Source organism: Mixophyes fleayi, chromosome 5, assembly GCF_038048845.1.
Source record: "Mixophyes fleayi isolate aMixFle1 chromosome 5, aMixFle1.hap1, whole genome shotgun sequence".
Lineage (NCBI taxonomy): Eukaryota > Metazoa > Chordata > Amphibia > Anura > Limnodynastidae > Mixophyes > Mixophyes fleayi.
In genome coordinates this window covers 26352248-26371704 of record NC_134406.1, presented here as the reverse complement: position 1 = coordinate 26371704, position 19457 = coordinate 26352248, and the positions used below count along the sequence as shown (strand labels likewise).

General features: G+C 43.0%; 1 protein-coding gene and 1 long non-coding RNA gene across 4 annotated transcripts in view; one reads left to right on the top strand and one right to left on the bottom strand.

Moving 5' to 3' along the window:
• The window catches only part of ABCB1 (ATP binding cassette subfamily B member 1), a 195477-nt gene that overhangs the window by 35986 nt on the left and 140034 nt on the right, over window positions 1–19457 (top strand). For 2 of the 3 annotated variants that reach the window (XM_075211880.1, XM_075211881.1), the window contains exons 16-24: window positions 3256–3435; window positions 4596–4742; window positions 6347–6448; window positions 7180–7257; window positions 12808–12891; window positions 14413–14616; window positions 16097–16197; window positions 16347–16487; window positions 17538–17694. The exons of the other annotated variant lie outside the window; for it this stretch is intronic. In XM_075211880.1, the coding sequence (XP_075067981.1) occupies window positions 3256–3435; window positions 4596–4742; window positions 6347–6448; window positions 7180–7257; window positions 12808–12891; window positions 14413–14616; window positions 16097–16197; window positions 16347–16487; window positions 17538–17694 (1194 nt within the window). The remainder of the gene's footprint in view (window positions 1–3255; window positions 3436–4595; window positions 4743–6346; window positions 6449–7179; window positions 7258–12807; window positions 12892–14412; window positions 14617–16096; window positions 16198–16346; window positions 16488–17537; window positions 17695–19457) is intronic. 3 annotated transcript variants of the gene reach the window in all.
• On the bottom strand, window positions 15454–19290 carry LOC142158175 (uncharacterized). The gene is made up of 3 exons (XR_012692734.1): window positions 17530–19290; window positions 17032–17133; window positions 15454–16485 (listed from the first exon to the last, which is right to left on the bottom strand). It is a non-coding gene; the product is annotated as an uncharacterized LOC142158175 (long non-coding RNA).

Here is a 19457-nt window from a genome sequence, read left to right as displayed (position 1 = left end):
TAAGAATTTAGTAGGTCAGTGTATAACTCCACCCAGCAGGTGGCGCTGCAGCTTGTTTTTTTTTCCACACACAGACTAACACACGCCGCTAGGCTTATATATATTAGATATATATATATAAATATATTCTAAAAAAAAATAATTTACAAAAGCTAAAGCAACCTGAAAATACCCAGCATCTATTATGTAGTCTAGCTCACCCTCTCTTCCTCCCTTGGTCTCACCCAATGGACCTCCTCCTCTACCCACTGCCTTGGTCACTCCCTTGATCTTGTCTTCTCCTACCTATGTAATCTCTCCAACTTCTCCATCTCTCCCTTTCCTCTATCCGACCACCATCTCCTCTCCTTCTCTCTCTCCTCTTCTCCTGCTCCCCTCCCCCTGCCCAAACCTACTCTGTCCATACGCAACTTCGATGCTCTTGACCCTGCCTCTCTGTCCTCCTCTCTCGATACCCTCCTTTCTCCCCTTTCCTCCCAGGCCTGCCCCAACCAGGCGGTCTCCCTCTACAATCACACCCTCACCTCCGCTCTGGACGCGGTCGCCCCTGCCCACTCCGTCCACCCCCGCTGCTCCAAACCCCAACCCTGGCACTCCAAATTTACCCGCTTCCTCCAAAAATGCTCCCGTTCCGCCGAACGTCACTGGAGAAAATCCCGCTCCCTGGCTGACTTCCTCCACTTTAAATTCATTCTTTCATCCTACAGCTCTGCCCTCTCACTCGCTAAACAATCTTTCTTTAAATCCCTCATCTCTTCCCAGTCCTCTAACCCCCGCCGCCTCTTTGCCACCTTCAGCACTCTCCTGGCCCCCTCCCCTCCCCCCACCCCCTCCTCCCTGACTGCCTCTGATTTCGCCTCCTTCTTCTCCTCTAAAATCGAGGCCATCCGACTTGAAATCTCCTCCTCCACTCTCTCTTCCACCCCTCCCACTCTTCTGTCCTCCCCCCCCAACCACCTTCCCCTCCACTCCTTCCGTCCCACCACCGGTGAGGAAGTCCACTCTCTCATTTTATCCTCCCCCCCCACTACCTGCCCCCTGGATCCCATCCCCTCCCACCTTCTTCGCTCCCTTTCCCCCACCACCTGCTCCCACCTCGCTCACCTCTTTAATCTCTCCCTCTCCACTGGCATCTTCCCCTCCTCCTTCAAACATGCTCTCGTATCCCCCATTCTTAAGAAACCTAATCTTGACCCCACTTCTCTCTCGAACTATCGCCCCATATCTCTTCTCCCTTTTGCCTCCAAAATTCTTGAGAGGCTCGTCTGCAGCCGTCTCACCTCCTACCTTTCTGAATACTCCCTCCTTGATCCTCTCCAGTCTGGTTTCCGCCCCCTCCACTCCACTGAAACTGCCCTGGCTAAAGTCACCAATGACCTCCTCTCTGCAAAAGCCAGGGGCCAGTTCTCCCTTCTCATCCTCCTTGACCTCTCTGCAGCCTTTGACACCGTTGACCACCCCCTACTCCTTCACACCCTCCAGTCTTTCGGCCTCTCCGGCCCAGTCCTGTCCTGGTTCACCTCTTACCTTACTCACCGTTCCTTCTCTGTCACCACCTCTGGGTCTCTCTCCCCCCCATCCACCCTTCCAGTCGGGGTCCCTCAGGGCTCTGTTCTGGGACCCTTACTCTTCTCTCTATACACCTCCTCCCTGGGTGAACTCATCAGCTCCTTCGGCTTCAGCTACCACCTTTACGCTGACGACACTCAACTATACCTCTCCTCTCCTGATCTCTCTCCCTCCCTCCTCTCTAGGGTGTCCGCCTGCCTCTCTGCCATCTCCTCCTGGATGTCCTCTCGATTCCTCAAACTTAACCTTGCCAAAACTGAGCTCATAGTTTTTCCTCCCTCTCATACCCCATCCCCTTCTGACCTCTCCATCACTGTCGACAACACCTCTATCTCCCCTGTCCCCCAACTTCGCTGCCTTGGTGTCATCCTCGACTCCTCTCTCTCCTTTGGCCCCCACATCCTCTCTCTTGCTAAATCCTGCCGCTTCCAGCTGCGCAACATCGCTCGCATCCGGCCCTTCCTCTCCCAAGATGCCACCAAATGCCTTATCCACTCTCTGATCATCTCCCGCCTGGACTACTGCAACCTCCTCCTCACTGGCCTCCCCCACTCTCATCTCGATCCCCTTCGATCCGTCCTTAACGCTGCAGCTAGGCTTATTTTCCTCTCTCGCCGCTCCTCTTTTGTCTCCCCCCTCTACCTAGCCCTTCACTGGCTCCCATTCCCCTTCAGAATCCTCTTTAAGCTCCTCACACTCACCTACAAGGCCCTCGCCAACTCCACTGCGCCCTACATCTCCACCCTCCTCTCTATTCATGCTCCATCCCGCCCTCTCCGTTCTGCCTCTGACCGTCGCCTCTCTTCCCCCCTTATAACCTCCTCCCACGCGCGTATCCAAGACTTCGCCCGTGCTGCCCCCCTCCACTGGAACAAGCTCCCTCCCTCCATCAGAACTTCCCCTAATCTGTCCAGCTTCAAACGGGCCCTAAAAACCCACCTTTTTCTTAAAGCCTTTCTGTCTCCCTCTTAACTTCCTACCTTATCTTCTGCCTCTGTCCCCCTACTCTCCCTCTCTCCCCTGCGTCTCTCTGTCTGTCCACCTCTCCCCTTAGATTGTACGCTCCTGTGAGCAGGGCCATCTCTCCTCCTGTTTCCACCACTTCTAACTCTGCTCTCCAGCTACTTAGCCCTCCTCCTCAAAGGTCCACTTTCGCTACCTCCTCCCCCCTGGGGGTCTCCCTGTCTTCTGCGCCCCCCTTCTTGGGCCCCGTCGTTTTCGGATCCTCCCTCCCCCTTCCCCGCCCTCTCTAGCTGTGCATTGAGCGTACTGAGTTGCTGTGTTTATTGTACTGTGCTGTCTCCCATTGTATTGTGATTTTGTTTGTCTCTGTACGGCGCTGCGGATGCCTTGTAGCGCCTTATAAATAAATATTAATAATAATTAATAATAATATATTATTAGAACAGAATATAACAATATACTATACTATTAATCAGTCAGTGTGTGTTTTCTTTAGTTGATAATTAATCTCTTCCACTTGTAAATAAAATAAATTAGAATACTATTAATCAATTTTAATGCTTTATTCTTGTTTGATTTATTCGTTTCAGATTTTTTTTTTGAAATAAGGAAGTTTGTTTGTTTTTTCAATTAAGTTTTTCTCTCTACTATCACAGCTTGTTTATGTACCTTACAACATTCATATAACATAATTGTAACACTTGTTATTTTGTGCCATTCTAGACATTAGAAGCAGAGAAAGATAAGGAGGGCTATATACAAGGTAACATTTATGAAGAGATCATAGATACATCGAAGAACACGGAAACAAAACTAGTGAGGAGGAAATCCAGTCGGCACAGCAGTTTCAAGAAAACACCAGAGAAGAATGAGAAAGCCGTAGAGGATGATGATAAAGAGGCGGTGAGTGACCTGTCACAGGGACGTCTACATTGTGTCTGCTGAAGTTAAAATAAGATTTCTGCAGATCCCTATACTACTGTTTATATCATTCTGTCCAGCGCATCTTTCATCATAGACTTTTTTAGGGGGGGGGGGGGTTGCATAACCACACCCCTCCTTCTGTACTTTGCATCCCGATCAGCTTGAACTTGGACTGTCTGACTAGCCTTACCCACCTACTACCTCGCTGGTAGCTGTCTTGTTTTGAAGAACCGTGACCTGCACATCCCTTGCCGCAAAATCCATACCTCCTTGCGGGGGTCCTTGGCGAAGACTAGAGACGCGTTAGACTCAGCGCCTCCAAGTTCAGTAGTGCCAATCACAGCAACTAGGCATCATCCACTAACTTGTCTGTGACACAACCCCAAGATGCACAGCTCAAAGCTGGTGTAAGGTGTGTTGGTAATAAAACCAGCAGTACATTGCTCTTTTTGACCTTCCCCCGCAGACTATGGGGGCCAGGATAATTAACAAGGTTGGAATCCATGGACTTTAGTTGACTCCCCAAAACCCTTGTTCATTACTTTATCAAATATTATTTTTTTCAGAAATTTTCTTTGCTTCTTTCTTGATCTGTCAATTGTGCAAATGCAAAATAAAATCCTTTCTTCTCTTGGCAATACCACTCATTTAACCTTCAGTGCTAAGGACAAGTGACACGTGTCCTCGGCATATACTTCAAAAATGCATTATCCTGTTCAAGTGCAGATTTTATTGTGAAAACCGTGTAGAATCCTGCTTTTTACAATTTCGGAAAGGTGGCTTGTTGCCAAAGAAAGAACCACAAAGTATTTCTTGGTCAGAATAAAATAAACACATTTGCATTCACTTTCTTGTAAGTGCAATTAAAAAAACACTTATTTTGGTCATTTTGGGTGCATTATCTTTTTCGTGTTAGGAGGAATAAGCACACTAATGATATTTTCTGAAAACCCAAAACCTTCTGAAAAAATAATAAGGTATCATTTGGGTGGGCGTTGCATAAACAGATGAGTGATATTGACTTTGGAATGTGACAAAAAAGCCTCAGCTGCAAAGGGGTTAAATAAAAAATTTGAATACAATATTTAGCAATAATACTGTTCTAGCTTATTAATGCATTGGCAATATGTGTTTTGCAGGATGAAAATGTGCCACCGGTCTCGTTTCTCAAAATTATGAAGATGAACAAGCCAGAGTGGCCGTACTTTGTGGTCGGAGTCATTAGTGCAATCATCAATGGTGCCACACAGCCAGCGTTTGCCATTATATTCGCCAAGATTATCGGGGTGTGTAAAGTTCTATAAATAAACCTAACCTTTTAAACCCAATCAAATACACATTATGGGCCTGATTCATTAATGAACTTAGGCAAGAAATTGAGTAAGTTTTCTTACTTAAGTTTTCTGGACAAAACCATGTTTGTTGCAATGCAAGGGGTGTTTTCTGGATTTTGTGCAGAAAACTTACTCAATTTCTTGCCCAAGTTCCTTCATGAATCAGGCCCTATATTATTAAAAGTGTTCAATTAGATTACATCAAGATATGTTTGCACCCCTGCTATTTGGACCCTTCTGAAGCACATTTGAAACCATCTCTGTCCTGTACTTGTATATCTCATACTTGCCTTCTCTCTCAAAATTCCCGGGAGGCTCCCGAATTTCGGGGAGTCCTCCCGGAAGAGTAGGCGAAGCTCCCGCATTCGCCGAAATTCACGGCATTGAATGGAGGGCTTAATTGCGTCAATAAGCCCCATCCCCGCTATGCAATGCCGTGAATTTCAGCATTTTATAGTGGGGGCGGGGCTATGGTTACGCGATGATGTCACCACACCCCCCTCCTACCCCTTGTCACATGACTTCTCCGCCGGATCTCCCGGGGGAGAAATCTTAAAGGTTGGCATTTATGGTTTATCTATCTATTTACTGCGCAAGACTATCATCCAGCACACACACAGGGGTTTTCATTTATTCACCTGAATGGATTTTTTCATCTTTTGCAATCCACATTATTTTCAGTAGAAGGTATATTAAATCTAATTAAACTACATCACCTACTGGTGATATTATTTTCAGTGGCAGAAATATACTTATTCTTTATCACATATTGGTTTTGGTTTATATATTATACCATATATACAGGTCACACTATGTTTTGTATTTTTATTTTTTTCATGTACACACTAGAAGAATAAAAGAAGAATTCACACTTCACAAGAAGAAAATAATTTTACTTTAGAGACATTATCATTGCTTGTTTATTTGTTAATGTCACATCAGTGCAATTGTTACACTATTGTATTCATTGTAACGTCTTCCTGTTTGTCAGCAGTCACATGACCGCAAATGCAGCAATAGGCTGCGTGGGCCACGCCTTGACCTTCAGTTGTCTTTTAGATCTCCCAGCTCGCTGCCTGCCCTAACTATTGTCCAATTTCTGGCTTCTCTTGTGTACCAAGAGTCGCTTGTTCTGCCATGTGGTGAATGAACTATGCAATGATTCGCCAAGATCAGTGTTGGCTAACCTGTGACACTCCAGGTGTTGTGAAACTACAAGTCCCAGCATGCTTTGCCAATATATAGCAGCATATTGCTGGAAGGATATGCTGGGACTTGTAGTTTCACAACACCTGGGGGTAAATGTATCAATATGCAGGTTCTTCAACACCCGCGTGTTCAGCCTCTTCCGCGATTAAATTTCAAGCGGCGCTGCATTGTAAAGGGAAGTTAACCCGCATATTGATACATTTACCCCCTGGAGTGTCACAGGTTAGCCAACACTGGCCTAGGTGATAGAGAACCCATTAGGATGCACGATCCTCACAGGGATCATAAATAAACTTTTTTTTTACACTTTACTTTACATCACTTACAATGTGGGTTTTTTTTTCCAGATATTTGCAGGTCCGGTCGAAGAGATGAAATCCAAAAGCACCATGTTTTCCCTGTTATTTTTTGTACTCGGAGGTGTTTCTTTTGTGACATTTTTCCTTCAGGTTAGTTTCCCATGTGTCTTTGCATGTAGCCTATTACTAGACATGAGAATGAATAGGGAAGTTTAAAATATTCACATGAAAAATAAGATACTTATACTTATTCCATGTTAGATGCATTTCATTTATAGTCAAAAAGCGCCCAAATTAAGAGAGTAAGTAGGAATACGTTTCTATAGCTTTTTTGCTTCGTTTTCCAGTCAAATGAAAATATCAGGGGATTCTGTGGCCTGATTAGACTTCAGGTCTTACGATTGTCCCAGTTGTTCATTTGAAAATGATGGGAATCTTAGCTCATATTTACCAAAAGTCAGTACTTGCTGAACTCTTTCAGGGGTGTCTAAGCTGTATGCTACATGAAAAAACAGTCAGTATTTAACTTATGTGCAAAACAGAATACTAATTTGCACCCCTTGCATTGTAACATGGTTTTGTCCAGGAGACTGAAATAAGAAGTTTCTCAAGTTAAGATCCTTAATGAATCAGGACCCAAGTCACTATAATATTTTACTGTTTTTAGGAATTAAAATTGGGTTATATGGGAGGAGGGCTTTCGTCTGATTTTGCACTGTGGTCCAGGGATTTCTAGGTACACCACTTGTTTATAGTTAAATAAGTTGGGTTTCAATAAAAAAAAATATAATTATTAACAAGCATTGGTAGTTGTACATTCATGGGAATAATAAAACCACTTGCAAAGACTTAAACAATATTGTTCATTCACCCTGTCACAGGGATTCACATTTGGAAAAGCAGGAGAGATTCTCACAAAGAGACTCAGACTGATGACCTTCAAAGCAATGTTAAGACAGGTATGATCATTTATCATTTACATTTACTTTAAGAAAACACTCTTAAAAATAGTAATATGAAATTTTAATTTCTCTTGCACATACAGTTGGTGGACATTGTTCACCTTCGGGTATAGAGGGTGCTGTGGGAGTAATGGCACTAAAAACTTGTCTAGCCTGCTCCCCTCCCCTCTATCCCCCCTCCAGCAGGAAGCTCTCAGTTTTTTAATAGTGCCTAACCAGTGATAGGCACATTTTTAGTCTAGTCTTAATTTTTACTTAATTTTTATTTAAAATAGGTATATTTTAGCCTCATCATTGCGGCGTTCATACTGTGAAAGCCGCGGCTGTACTCAGGGATATCGCTGACAGCACTTTAGTGCCGTCCTCCCTGAGGTAATGTGGGCTCCCGGTAAAAGTGTTACCTGACACTATAATAGTGTCCAGGAACCCAGCTCCTGTCCAGGGCAGTGTGAGTTCGGACCGCGGCTGCAGCACCAGTCTCCCCTTGCGCAGCGGAGACGGTGCTGCCGGCGGTCTAAGCCTGCACCTGTTCCAGTGACATTGCTGAGGACACAGACAGCGACTGGACATGCAGATAGCAGGGGCAAGTTTACTGGTAGGGAACTGTTGTTATCGCAGCTCCCACAGTTTTTCTGTATACAGGCCCCTCTTTGTGAAGCTGACTAAGGGGAAGGAGGAGCTTCATTGTAGGTGTATTCCTCACTGTTTTTCAGGCTTTTCTAACGGTTTTTGTAACTGACATTACAGCTCTCTGTCAGTCTTAAACAAAAAAAAATGGGGAGGAACCATTAGATATATTTATGTATATCTACTATGTTAGACAGTGCTTTCTGATAGTGTGACTGTTACTGTCTCTCTTGCATATTTTATTCTTCTGCACTACTCTCTCTTGTCATAAGTGAAGTACAGTGGGTTCCTGCATAGGTCACTACACACTGATATATTCACATAATTACTGGTATTACCTCACGGATTATACATACTGTATATACTCGAGTATAAGTCGACCCGAATATAAGCCGAGGCACCTAATTATACCACAAAAAACTGGGAAAACTTATTGACCCGAGTATAAGCCTAGGGTGGGAAATGCAGCAGCTACTGGTAAATGCACAGCCTAAGGTCAGCATCTGTAATCCAGGTGACAGAAGTAACAAAGGCCAGGAGACACTTACAGAATGATTTACTGCCACCCAATGTGGTTATCTTCTGTCAGTAACCAGGGTCTAGCTAGAAAAAGATGCAGGTGCAGTTACTTCCAGCTATTTGTTGTTCAAAGATCATGGTCTAGCCCCACATTTGCAATAATGTGCGTGACTTTCACAAGTGATATCATCACCACTGGGCATGGTCAAACCTCGTCCACTTTAAACATTCCTTTGGTTTCATCCTCGCTTATATTCTATATAACTGCTGACATTGAGGAACACCAAGGTTGCATTTATTTTAAGTGTCAAATATTTTAATTTCCTCTGTTTAAATTAATTGGTTTGTGTATGAGGCTTTTAAGAGTATTCCCCCTTTGGCTTTTTTTTTACCTTTTAATTTTCTTACATCAAGACATCAAAACTGATGTATTGGGGGATTCTAACCACTGATCAACACAAAAAACTCTGGAATAGGACATAATAAAAAAAAACCTCTAAAGCTGTTTCCTAATTACTTACAAATAATACACTGACATTAGCATCACTACATTAAATGCAAATAAACAATCTGCTAAAGGGAAAACAGCATCTGATAGAGAACAGCAGTCTCAGGGTAAAATCTCTGTAATCCCATGAAGCACAGTAGCAGAGGTCAGATAAGACAACAGTAGCTGTAAACAGACAACATACAACATACCAGTGATGAAGACTCATGCAGGCCCGATTCAACATGCATGGGCTCTATGAGGCAACGCTGTGTGTGACAAAGGAAAGCGCTTGATGAAACAGGAGAGATTTTGTTATAACAGCACTGTCCCCCCAATTACATCCAGGTATCGTCCAGAAAACATGCTCCACACCACCTAACTAGGTCACTTACGCCCGCAGTGGAACGCATGTGCGTTCCAAATGCCGAACTTCCTGTCAGTGACAGGAAGTTTGGCATTTAGAACGCACATGCGTTCCACTGCGGAAGTTAAGAGCCAAGGGACCGGAGACCAGGTAAGTTCACCCGTGTATAAGCCGAGGGGGGCTTTTTCAGCATAGAAAAATATGCTGGAAAACTCGGCTTATACACGAGTATATACGGTAGATTGTTTCTACTGTAGACCATTCTCTGTGTTGGACTGTTTTCTGCCGTGTGTGTGTTCTACTCTTTTCTCTTTCTGTCTCTATTCATCATGTCAGAAAGAGGGACAAGTTCCAGGTCCAAAACTGCCGGAACTGGTTCAGTAATGTATTTCACCTGTTCCAGATGCCAATCCAAAATTCATGGTGAACGGTCAGACTTGGATAGTCTCTGCATGGCCTGTGAGTCTGGGGACGCCGCTGATGTTTGGTACCAGCCTGGGCTAGAGAACTGGCCCGGTCCATTGCGAATCTCAAAAGAGACGCTGCATGTTCTGAAACGGTAGGTGCTGCTGTTTATCCTACCCTATCTCAAGGAACACAGTACACAGATGCCCTTTCTTCGGGACAGGCATCGCAGTGACATTTAGACACCTCAGGGGAATCCAGAGGACCTGCCTGGGTGCAAAATGTAGAAAGATCTGTCCAGGGTTGGGTCATGGTATATTCATCTCTTGAGAATTTTTTTTAGCCATCTGCTGGTACAGCGTAAACATCTAGCCCAGTCCCAGATTCAGGACATGTGGGACTCTGATACAGATCTGTCCTTTCAGGAGGAGAGTGACATTCTGGAGGAATTTGATACTGAGAATTTGTCTGCCTGGGAGGAGGATCCCTCCAGTAGGCAGGACGTGGAAGATCTGATCGTGGTGGTTAGATAGGCCCTTAATATCACTGTCGTTGAACAGGGTTCCCTGATTAAATGGGTAAAGAAAAGAGCAGTGTCTTTTTAATCCTCTATTCATTTGTCAGAAATTTGTCAGGAGGCCAGGCTAAAACCAGATAGCCGGTTTCAGATACCAATAAGGTATTGCCTGTATTACCCCTTTCCAGAACAGGAGGCATGGGAGACACACCCAGGCCCCATCACACGTTTGGCTAAGGCAACCATTATTCCTCTTCCTAGTGCTGCAAATTTGAAAGACAACACGGACAGGAGATGTGAGGGGTTTGTTAAAATCCATTTATTTAGCGTCTGGTGTTTCCATCCTCCCTAGTATGGCAGTGGCATGGGTGGTTAAAGCCGTGGAAAAATGGTCTCTCACACTGTGTGATGGGCTCCAATCTGGTATGGTCAGGTCTAAATTTTCCCCACTAGCAGCTCACATTAAGCATGCTGCTGATTTCCTGGGGGATGCGGTTTTGGACACAGGTCAGGGTTTATCCAGGACTTCTTCATTAATGGTGGCAACCAGACGCACATTCTGTCTTCGATCTTGGGAGGCGGACACTGAATCCAAGAAAGCTCTGGAGGCCCTTCCTTATGGTCGTTTTGGCTTACTTGGTCTGGCCTTGGAAAAGTTCATCTCCCAGGCCACGGGAGGTAAGAGTTCACTTCTGTCGGTGGCCGTTCCCAAAACAAAGGGCAAAAGATTTTGCTCCTTTTGTTTTTGTTGATCCCCTCATCGAGGGGTTAAGTCTTCTGACCCGCAGGGGGCAGCCCAGAGAGGTAGACAGGCTTGGACGGAACAACGTCCTAGTGCCAAGCCGACTGACAAGTAATCAGCATGACTGCTAATCTTTCTGGATCAGTGGTTCAGTTCTACCACAGACAACTGGGTATGGGGGTGGTGGGTAGAGGGTACATGATAGACCTCTCAGGGCCACCTCCACATCGTTTTCTGTCCACTCCCTTGCCAAGAGACGAGACCAGGAAAGTGGCACTTCTGGGGGCCATTCAGTCCTTGGTAGCAGCAACAGTCATTGTTCCAGTTCTAGAGGAGCAATGGAGGTTGGGTTATTACTCCCACCTATTTCTGGTACATAAACCAGAAATAGGTGTCTTTTCATCCCATTCTGAATCTAAAATCCTTCAACACGCACTTGAGGGTACCCAGTGTTCGGATGGAATCCATCCGGTCGGTTATCAATTCAATGGGAAAGAACGACTTTCTAGCACCATTGGATATCAAGGATGCTTATCTTCATATTCCCATATGGGCCGTTCACCAAAGCATCCTCCGGTTTGCGGTGACCCAGTGCCACTTCCAATTCAGAGCGTTCCCGTGTTTGGAAATCCATCACACTAACTACTACAGGATACGTGAGTACTCACGCTACGGAGTTTTTTTTATATTTTTTTATATATTTTAATTTTTGGAACATTGCAATTGACTTTTAAATCAACACACATTATTATTTTTTCAAGAATTTCTTGTCTATCATTTTTAATGAATTCATAGTTATGAATAAATGTTCAAATGGTGGTTATACCATTATGAATATATCTCATTTTTAAATTAAACAATAATTGAATACACCTTTATATATTTTCCTTGATTTATGGTCATTTTTTGAATGCATTGTGTGGCGCCAGAGATATATATGTAAAATACTCTATGAATTATAATCTTAGTAGTTTGGATATTAGCTACTAATCTCTAGCTTCGCAACGTATGACATCTATGGTGAACATGTTGTAATGCAGGCAGCCCCTATTGCACTCATATATTCGTTTTTATTGGCTATTTTCTCAGCCAGGCGTGTGTCTGAGATGGCATCTCTGTTTTGCCGTTCTCCTTTTCTAATTTTCAATAACGACAGGGCTGTTTTGCATACCAGGCCATCTTTTCAGCCAAAAGTGGTCTCTAGATTTAATTTTAATCAGGACATTGTTAGTCCTGCATTGTCTCAGGATTCTCCATCCTGTAATCATAGTTTGGTTATACCTCTGGATGTGGTTAGAGCCTTGTGGATCTATGTGGACCGTAAGGCTTCCGTTAGGAAGACTGTTGCTCTCATAGTGTTGTATGATTGTGGCTGGCCAGCCACTAAACAAATAATAGCTAGATGGATTATGGCAACTATTTGTCAGGCTTATCTGTTGGAGGGTTCTCCAGTTCCTGATGTCCTCACGGCTCATTCTACCAGGTCGGTTAGCTCCTCTTGGGCGATGCGGCATTGGTCCTCAGTTGTGCGGCATTGGTCCTCAGTTACCTGGTCTTCCATTCTTATGTTTACCAGAATTTACCGCTTCCACGTCTTTGCATCCAAAGACGCAGGTTTTGCATGTAAAGTGTTACGTGCAGCTCAGTTTGAGCGTACCCACCCCTAGGGGCAGCTTTGGATCGTCCCCAAGGTGAGCAGTGTCCCCCAACTGTATGTGCAAGAGAAAGAGATTTTACAGTAAGTACAAAAATCTTGTGGAGTATTCTGCTGCATTAATTGACAGAATATGTGAATACTTGATGTATTCACTATTAATAACTTTTAATATGCTGTGTTTCAGATAGTTATGAATCAGTGGTAATGTTAATATTTTATATTGCAGGAAATGGGCTGGTTTGATGACAAGAAAAATAGCACCGGGGCTTTAACCACAAGACTGGCTACTGACGCTTCCCAAGTTCAGGGGGTAGGTACTGTGCTCTCTGGCTCTGTCCTCCAGTCCCACAGATGAGATCACCAGTTTACAATGTATAGACTGATCATTGTATAATGGAGTATTTAGCACATCTGGCTAAATTAGGGCATCTGTTTCATAGTGTTCCCATTCAAATAAAGGCTCTAGCTGTGATATTTTGTTACATCTGTGCCGTATTGCCCTACACAATATCATCTAAAGTCTACTCCACCTGTGTATAGCCATATTTTTCTAGTTGTCTTATGCTCTCAGGCTATCCATTACACATATTCACAAACATGTTGTGTACTAGTGCGAAATGTTTTATTTTGACCAACACTCAGCAAGGAGCATTCACGAACAGCAAAAATGTTCCTTTATGATGTCATCCACCTTCTTTTTTGCATCTGCATCTAGCTGTATGGGGAAGCGCATGCATGTGTTTGTCAAGTTGGCATCATATGTGGGGGTGCAGTTTGTACTTATCAATAGGAGAATATGGTCAGATTGTTCATACCAAGTGCCGATTAGGTGCTGTTATTGCATTGAAGTGCAGAAACAAGATCTTATTATTTAAATAAGGTAAAGTGGTGGGCACACTTACAGGGCCAAACTCGGTTTACGGGGAACAGCCTTTTCTATACCGCAAAAGCACTTCTCTGTTACTTCTTTGTCACCTCTGGACTGAGACAAGTTTTGAGCCTCTGCCTATAAGGAGACTCACTTTAGCCTTTTAGTCTCAGTTCTGCCTGGAAATGCATTTCTAGGTGCACGTCAACCAATGTTTCAGATACACAAAAGTGACACACAATGTAAAAATGATAGTCTAGATGTCCCCTCACTCTCATGGTTAACAAAAGGCACAAGTGAAGTAAGTAATATAAGTAGTATGTTAGGAGAATAACTAACAGATTTAGAGAATAATAAAGAAAATGGTTCCAAAATGGTAAAATGTTGAACTTGACATTTCCAAACTGCAAATTTTCTGGAGCATTCACAAAATTATGCACATATTTTTTTATGGGGTTGTTGCCAAAGACTGTGAAATTGCACACAAAGTATTGTGCACACACCTGAAGAAAACAAGGTACTGTGCAATTGTGCTTTACTATATCGGCATAGAGAGGTGGTATGTCAGGCACTCCTGAGTCACCTCTCCAGCCCCTGGCCCCACATGTATTCAGAGCTGCTGACTTAATAGCCAGAAGACCAATGTAGACTGTTCACTACTGGGTATATTGTCAATCCTTACTAGGACTCTAACTTGATGTTAAGGAAGTGAAGTTTGCACTTTTGGATAACTCACTAATTACTGAACAATGGGATGCATGTACAATTGTATCATGTATGTAATCATTAAACATGCAAACAGCTAAAAGTCCTTAAGTAAACAACATTCTAACCCCACGAACCCCAGACAGCTGCCTTCTTTGCCTAATACCAAATGCAAAAGTAATATTGCAGAATGGAATGGAATAATTGGATGATTCACTAAATAAAGAATGTGATTTTAATCTATGTTTATCTGCTTAGGCAACAGGATCCAGACTGGCTTTGCTTTCTCAGAACATTGCAAACATGGGCACTGCAACTATCATATCTTTTATTTATGGGTGGCAGCTAACTCTGCTCCTCTTGGTTATTGTGCCAGTCATTGCAATCTCTTCTCTGCTTCAAATGAAAACATTTGCTGGACATGCAAAGAAAGACAAGAAGGAACTAGAAGGGGCTGGAAAAGTAAGTTACATTTCCTGGAAAATATGTCAGTGATGTTGGCTGTTTTGGGCTTAGCTTGGTGAATATGCTCCTTAACCGAGTAAATACCATAGGGGCGGGGGTGGAGATGCTATGGGTCCCACAGCTGAGGGCCCACCCCTTCCTGTCAAAGCCCTATTTGTATATGTGATTTTTTTTCAACATTCGGCAGTGCATGGGGTCACTTACAAAATTTTGGTATGAGTCCACAATTGTCTAGTTATGCCCCTGTGCTCAACACACACAGGCAAGATATACCATATGTCCAATTTATCACAGGTCTGGCAGTCAACACCATGGGGTATATTTACTAAACTGCGGGTTTGACAAAGTGGAGAGGTTGCCTGTGGCAACCAATCAGATTCTAGCTGTCATTTTGTAGAATGCACTAAATAAATGACAGCTAGAATCTGATCCTGGTTGCTATAGGCAACATCTCCACTTTTTCAAACCCGCACTTTAGTAAATCTAGCCCCATGGCTGGCTTTTGTCCAGTCCTGTAGTTCTACAGCCCTGTACTAACTAATTTATTGTTCCTAATAGTAATATATTTGAAAACAACATCACTACACATGCTTATAATACATTGCAAAGAAACAACCTATGTTACTGTTCAATCATACTGAAATATTACTTTTTAAAACAATGTTTATGGAAGAGACATTTGTGCAAAGAGATGCTATAATCCATAGAAAGCAGACTGTTGTTACCATTTTGCCATTGTTTATGAATATGGGGCCACCGGTAGCCTTGTTCCATTAGGCTACGGTGGATGTTTCATTTTAACTAAACAGGAAAAGCACTACGGAGGATCCAGTTTTCATTAAGAAATGCAAATATGAACAGAAATTGCATAATGAAAAATAGAAGAGTTATGTCATTTATTTTCCTAGAAGTTTATAGAAAAACAACAAAAATCAAAAGTTTTGGAGGGTGCTATTTTGAGCAAAATACTAGCATTTCCATTTAGCAAGCAAATTAACAGCAAAGTCTGCTTTTTTTAAGCTGCATTACCCCCTGCAGCCTGCTATCCCCCTCCCAGCCCAAGCCAGAGCCCCCCAGGCCTGCTACATGCAGCCGTTTTACCTGGGGCTCTGCCACTTCTGCAATACCAGTAAATTAATTTTGTTATTCAAACATAAAAGGGCAACAGGGGGGACATATGAGTGGGAGGACCAATCACAAGCCACAATCTCTTGATTCCTCCCGAACCCCCTGACTTTTGCCCGGTGCTGTAAGAGGAGCGGTGGGATCGGGGGGCATCTACTTTTAGTAGGCGGTAGTGCAGCTTTAAATAACAAAAAAATATTGACTCTTCTTTCGCACGGTACCAAAGAAAATTAATTTGATTCTACTGAATAATGCTGTGTGTAATGTTAAGTAACTGAGAAACATTGTATTTGCTTTCATACTGCACCCAATAAAATGCTTCATTGATAATCATGTTTTTCTTTCTTTACAGATCGCCACAGATGCCGTTGAGAACATCCGGACTGTTGTTTCTTTAACGCGAGAGACGAAGTTTGAGGCCCTTTATGAAGAAAAATTGATGGGACCCTACCAGTAAGAAACCATATTATATGTGCTTGTGTGTCTGTGTGTAATCTGCACATGGAAGTTATATTTTACAAAAACACACAGAAAGTGTATTTTACAAAACAGCAACGTACTATTACACAGATGGCAAGTAAATAATATATATTTATCTCTAGAAATACCATTAAAAAAGCGCACATTCACGGACTGACATTTGGGATGTCTCAAGCCATCATGTTCTTTGCCTATGCCGGCTGTTTCCGCTTCGGTGCGTGGCTGGCAGTAAACGGACACATGACAATGGAGAATGTATTCCTGTAAGTATATGTATTATTAAGTTTTCTTGTGCTAGGACCCTTCAAATGCAATTTAACACCTTCACAACCCATTGTTGGGCTCATTCACACATATGTGTCAGTGATCCCTATGACTCCTGTGTGTTTCATTCAATTTAAACTCTATATCCACTTTACTGTAAATTGTAATTAACTATCTAGTATAAGTATAATTTTTGTCTTACCTCACTGTAACACTAAAATACTTATATCATTAAAGCAGGGGTGGGCAAACCAGTCCTCAAGGGCCATAAACAGTTCAAGTTGTTAGGATTTCTGTCTGTAGAAACAGCTGGGATAATTACTGACCCAGCCAAATAGATTAACTCAGCTGTGCATGATTAAAGAAATCCTAAAAACATGAACTGTTGATGGCCCTTGAGGACTGGTTTGCCCACCCATGCATTAAAGGGTAACTTCAGCTAAAATGTGTTTTTAAGGGAGTCTAGCGTTAAGGGATCCCTTTACATCTGCACTTCTTACGCTGGCAGTGACAGTCAGGAACGGTTAACAATCATATTTGTACCTCGTCTTCTCCCGGAATGCTGTAATAATGAGAGGTGTCACAGTGTGAGCTGGGGAAGGTTCGCTGGAGCCCAGGGGGTCAATTCATTGGACCATCATGATTCTGTTAGATGGGCAGAAGGAAGATGTGGGATAAAAAATTATTTTAGCTGTCAGTTCCTTTCACTTATTAATGGTCTAGCTTTGCGTTCTAGTAAAATAAACATAGCCTTTAAAAGAACTTTGCCTGCAGGCCAATGCGCATTCTTTTGAACCAGCCCGATCTTAATAGATATTTATGTAATATTTTAATATACTGAGTCGCTTGTACATTTATGCAAGCCCTCTATGGTGAAGCCCATCTCAAAGTCTAATACTAATGTCAGTTGCTACTCTCTAGTTCAGCTTATGACGCTGTTTCTACTTTTGTGTTTCACCTATATGTAACGTATTGAGGTTCAGTAGTAAGATAACTCACGTGACACCCGACAATTAAAAAACGCTAAAAGAAATGTATTACCTCCGCAGGGTGTTCTCAGCCATTGTATTTGGGGCAATGGCTTTGGGTGAAGCCAGTTCCTTTGCTCCAGACTACGCTAAAGCAAAGATCTCAGCGGCTCATATATTCAGTCTTCTGGAGAAGGAGCCTCTTATAGACAGTTACAGCACTGCTGGGGACAAGCCTGTAAGTAGATATTTAGTAAATAGTTTGTTCATTTTGTAGGGATAAAAAGTGCTGCACTGGCTGCAAAAGGACACACATAGTTCTGTATAAGTGTGGTGCTAAAAATCAGTATTTTTTTATAATATTTTTTTGAAACATACTTGGTTCCTTATAAGGAAGAAGCACCCCCACGTGATCATAATTATTTAGAAGATGTCACTAAACATTGCATCGACTGACAGTCAGTAATCAAATATCACAATGTCATAGCAGTTTTAATTAGATTCTTTTAGTTCAGGTATCCTTGGCTTTATTATTTTATGCTGAGTTTTAAGAATACTCTTTTAAAAACATGTATTGCAATGAATTTATCTTTTTATTAGTCCCTAGTGTCCCTAGTGTACCATGCTGTGTCATGCCAAGTGCCAGTGGCTACATAGCAGAGGGGGGAGACTGAGCAGGTGAGATTAAAAAGTGAGAGTTCTGTTGTGGCACCAAGGCAAATCTCTAAATCCATAATCAAGCACATATCTACTTCCCTTTTTTTAATCATGAATTATTTTAAAAGTCAAGTACATTATCTTTGTAGTAGAAGAATAGACTTTGTAAGCTACACACTGTGTAGAGATGAGCAAAGTTGGTGTGACGTTTTGCAGAAAATTAGATTTGCGATGGAAGAGTCCGTTTCACAGAGCTGTCATCTTCTGGTGATATAAGTCCACTTTTGATGTACCATACACGTCATGGAAATTTTGCTCAATATTTGTACATTCTTTTGATCACTATGGGAATCACAGTGTTAGTATTCATGGTACTGACTTCAAATGTTGGGTAAGTTTGGATGCTGCTATGAGCATTCTTGGTCTCTCTGGCAGTTGAACATTATCTGCAGTGTTAACAGCACATGGATATATACCAGGGGCAGCTCTACGATCTCCTGTAAGTACATTGTCAGGCGCAGTCTCCGCACTGACACTTGGTGCAGGAGACGGACGCCTGCACCTTCCCGTTGCCTAGCAGCAGGATGCTATCTCTGCCTTCCTGTCAGCAGTCTCCATGTCTCACCGCCAAAATCTCCCTAACCCAATCAGGAGGCACCTAATGGTATATAAATCAGCCTCTGACACCTGTCTAGTGCCAGAGTATTGGTTCACTCCTGCTCCAGCTTTTCCTGTACTTCTGATCCTGTGTTCTTTGGTTCTGACTCGGCTTCCTGTGTTTCGTTTTGGTATCTCGCTGCCCGACTGGTTTGACTATTTGGCTTGACCTGACTTCTCTCTGGATCTTCCCTGTGTACTGCACCGCTCGGTTGGCTCTGACCTGGATTGCCTGACTACGCCTGTCTACTACAGTCGCTACAACGGTGACTGTCTTGAAGAACCGTGACCTGCGTACCCTCTGTAGCTAAGCCCAAACCCTCTTGCAGGCGTTCCTGGTGAATACCGGGGGTACGTTAGACTCCGTGCCTCCCTGTTCTGTTGTGCCAATACCTGTTAGCGGCCATCTCTACAATTCCGTGACATACATAGTCTTACATAAAACAGCTACTCATTACGCTCACAAAGATATATGTATAAGCTTATCAGAACTGGATAGATTAGATAAGGTTTGATTATTGGGGACCTATTACTATAGGTTGGACATGTGCTTTGCCTGATACATACAATAAGTGGGACACGTATGTTCCTATTCAGTCTCCCTGCCAGATTGCTGTGTGCGGTGAAACCTAGTAAGAAAATATATGCAGGTCTGCAGGATTGCACTAACTGATTTTATTCACTGCA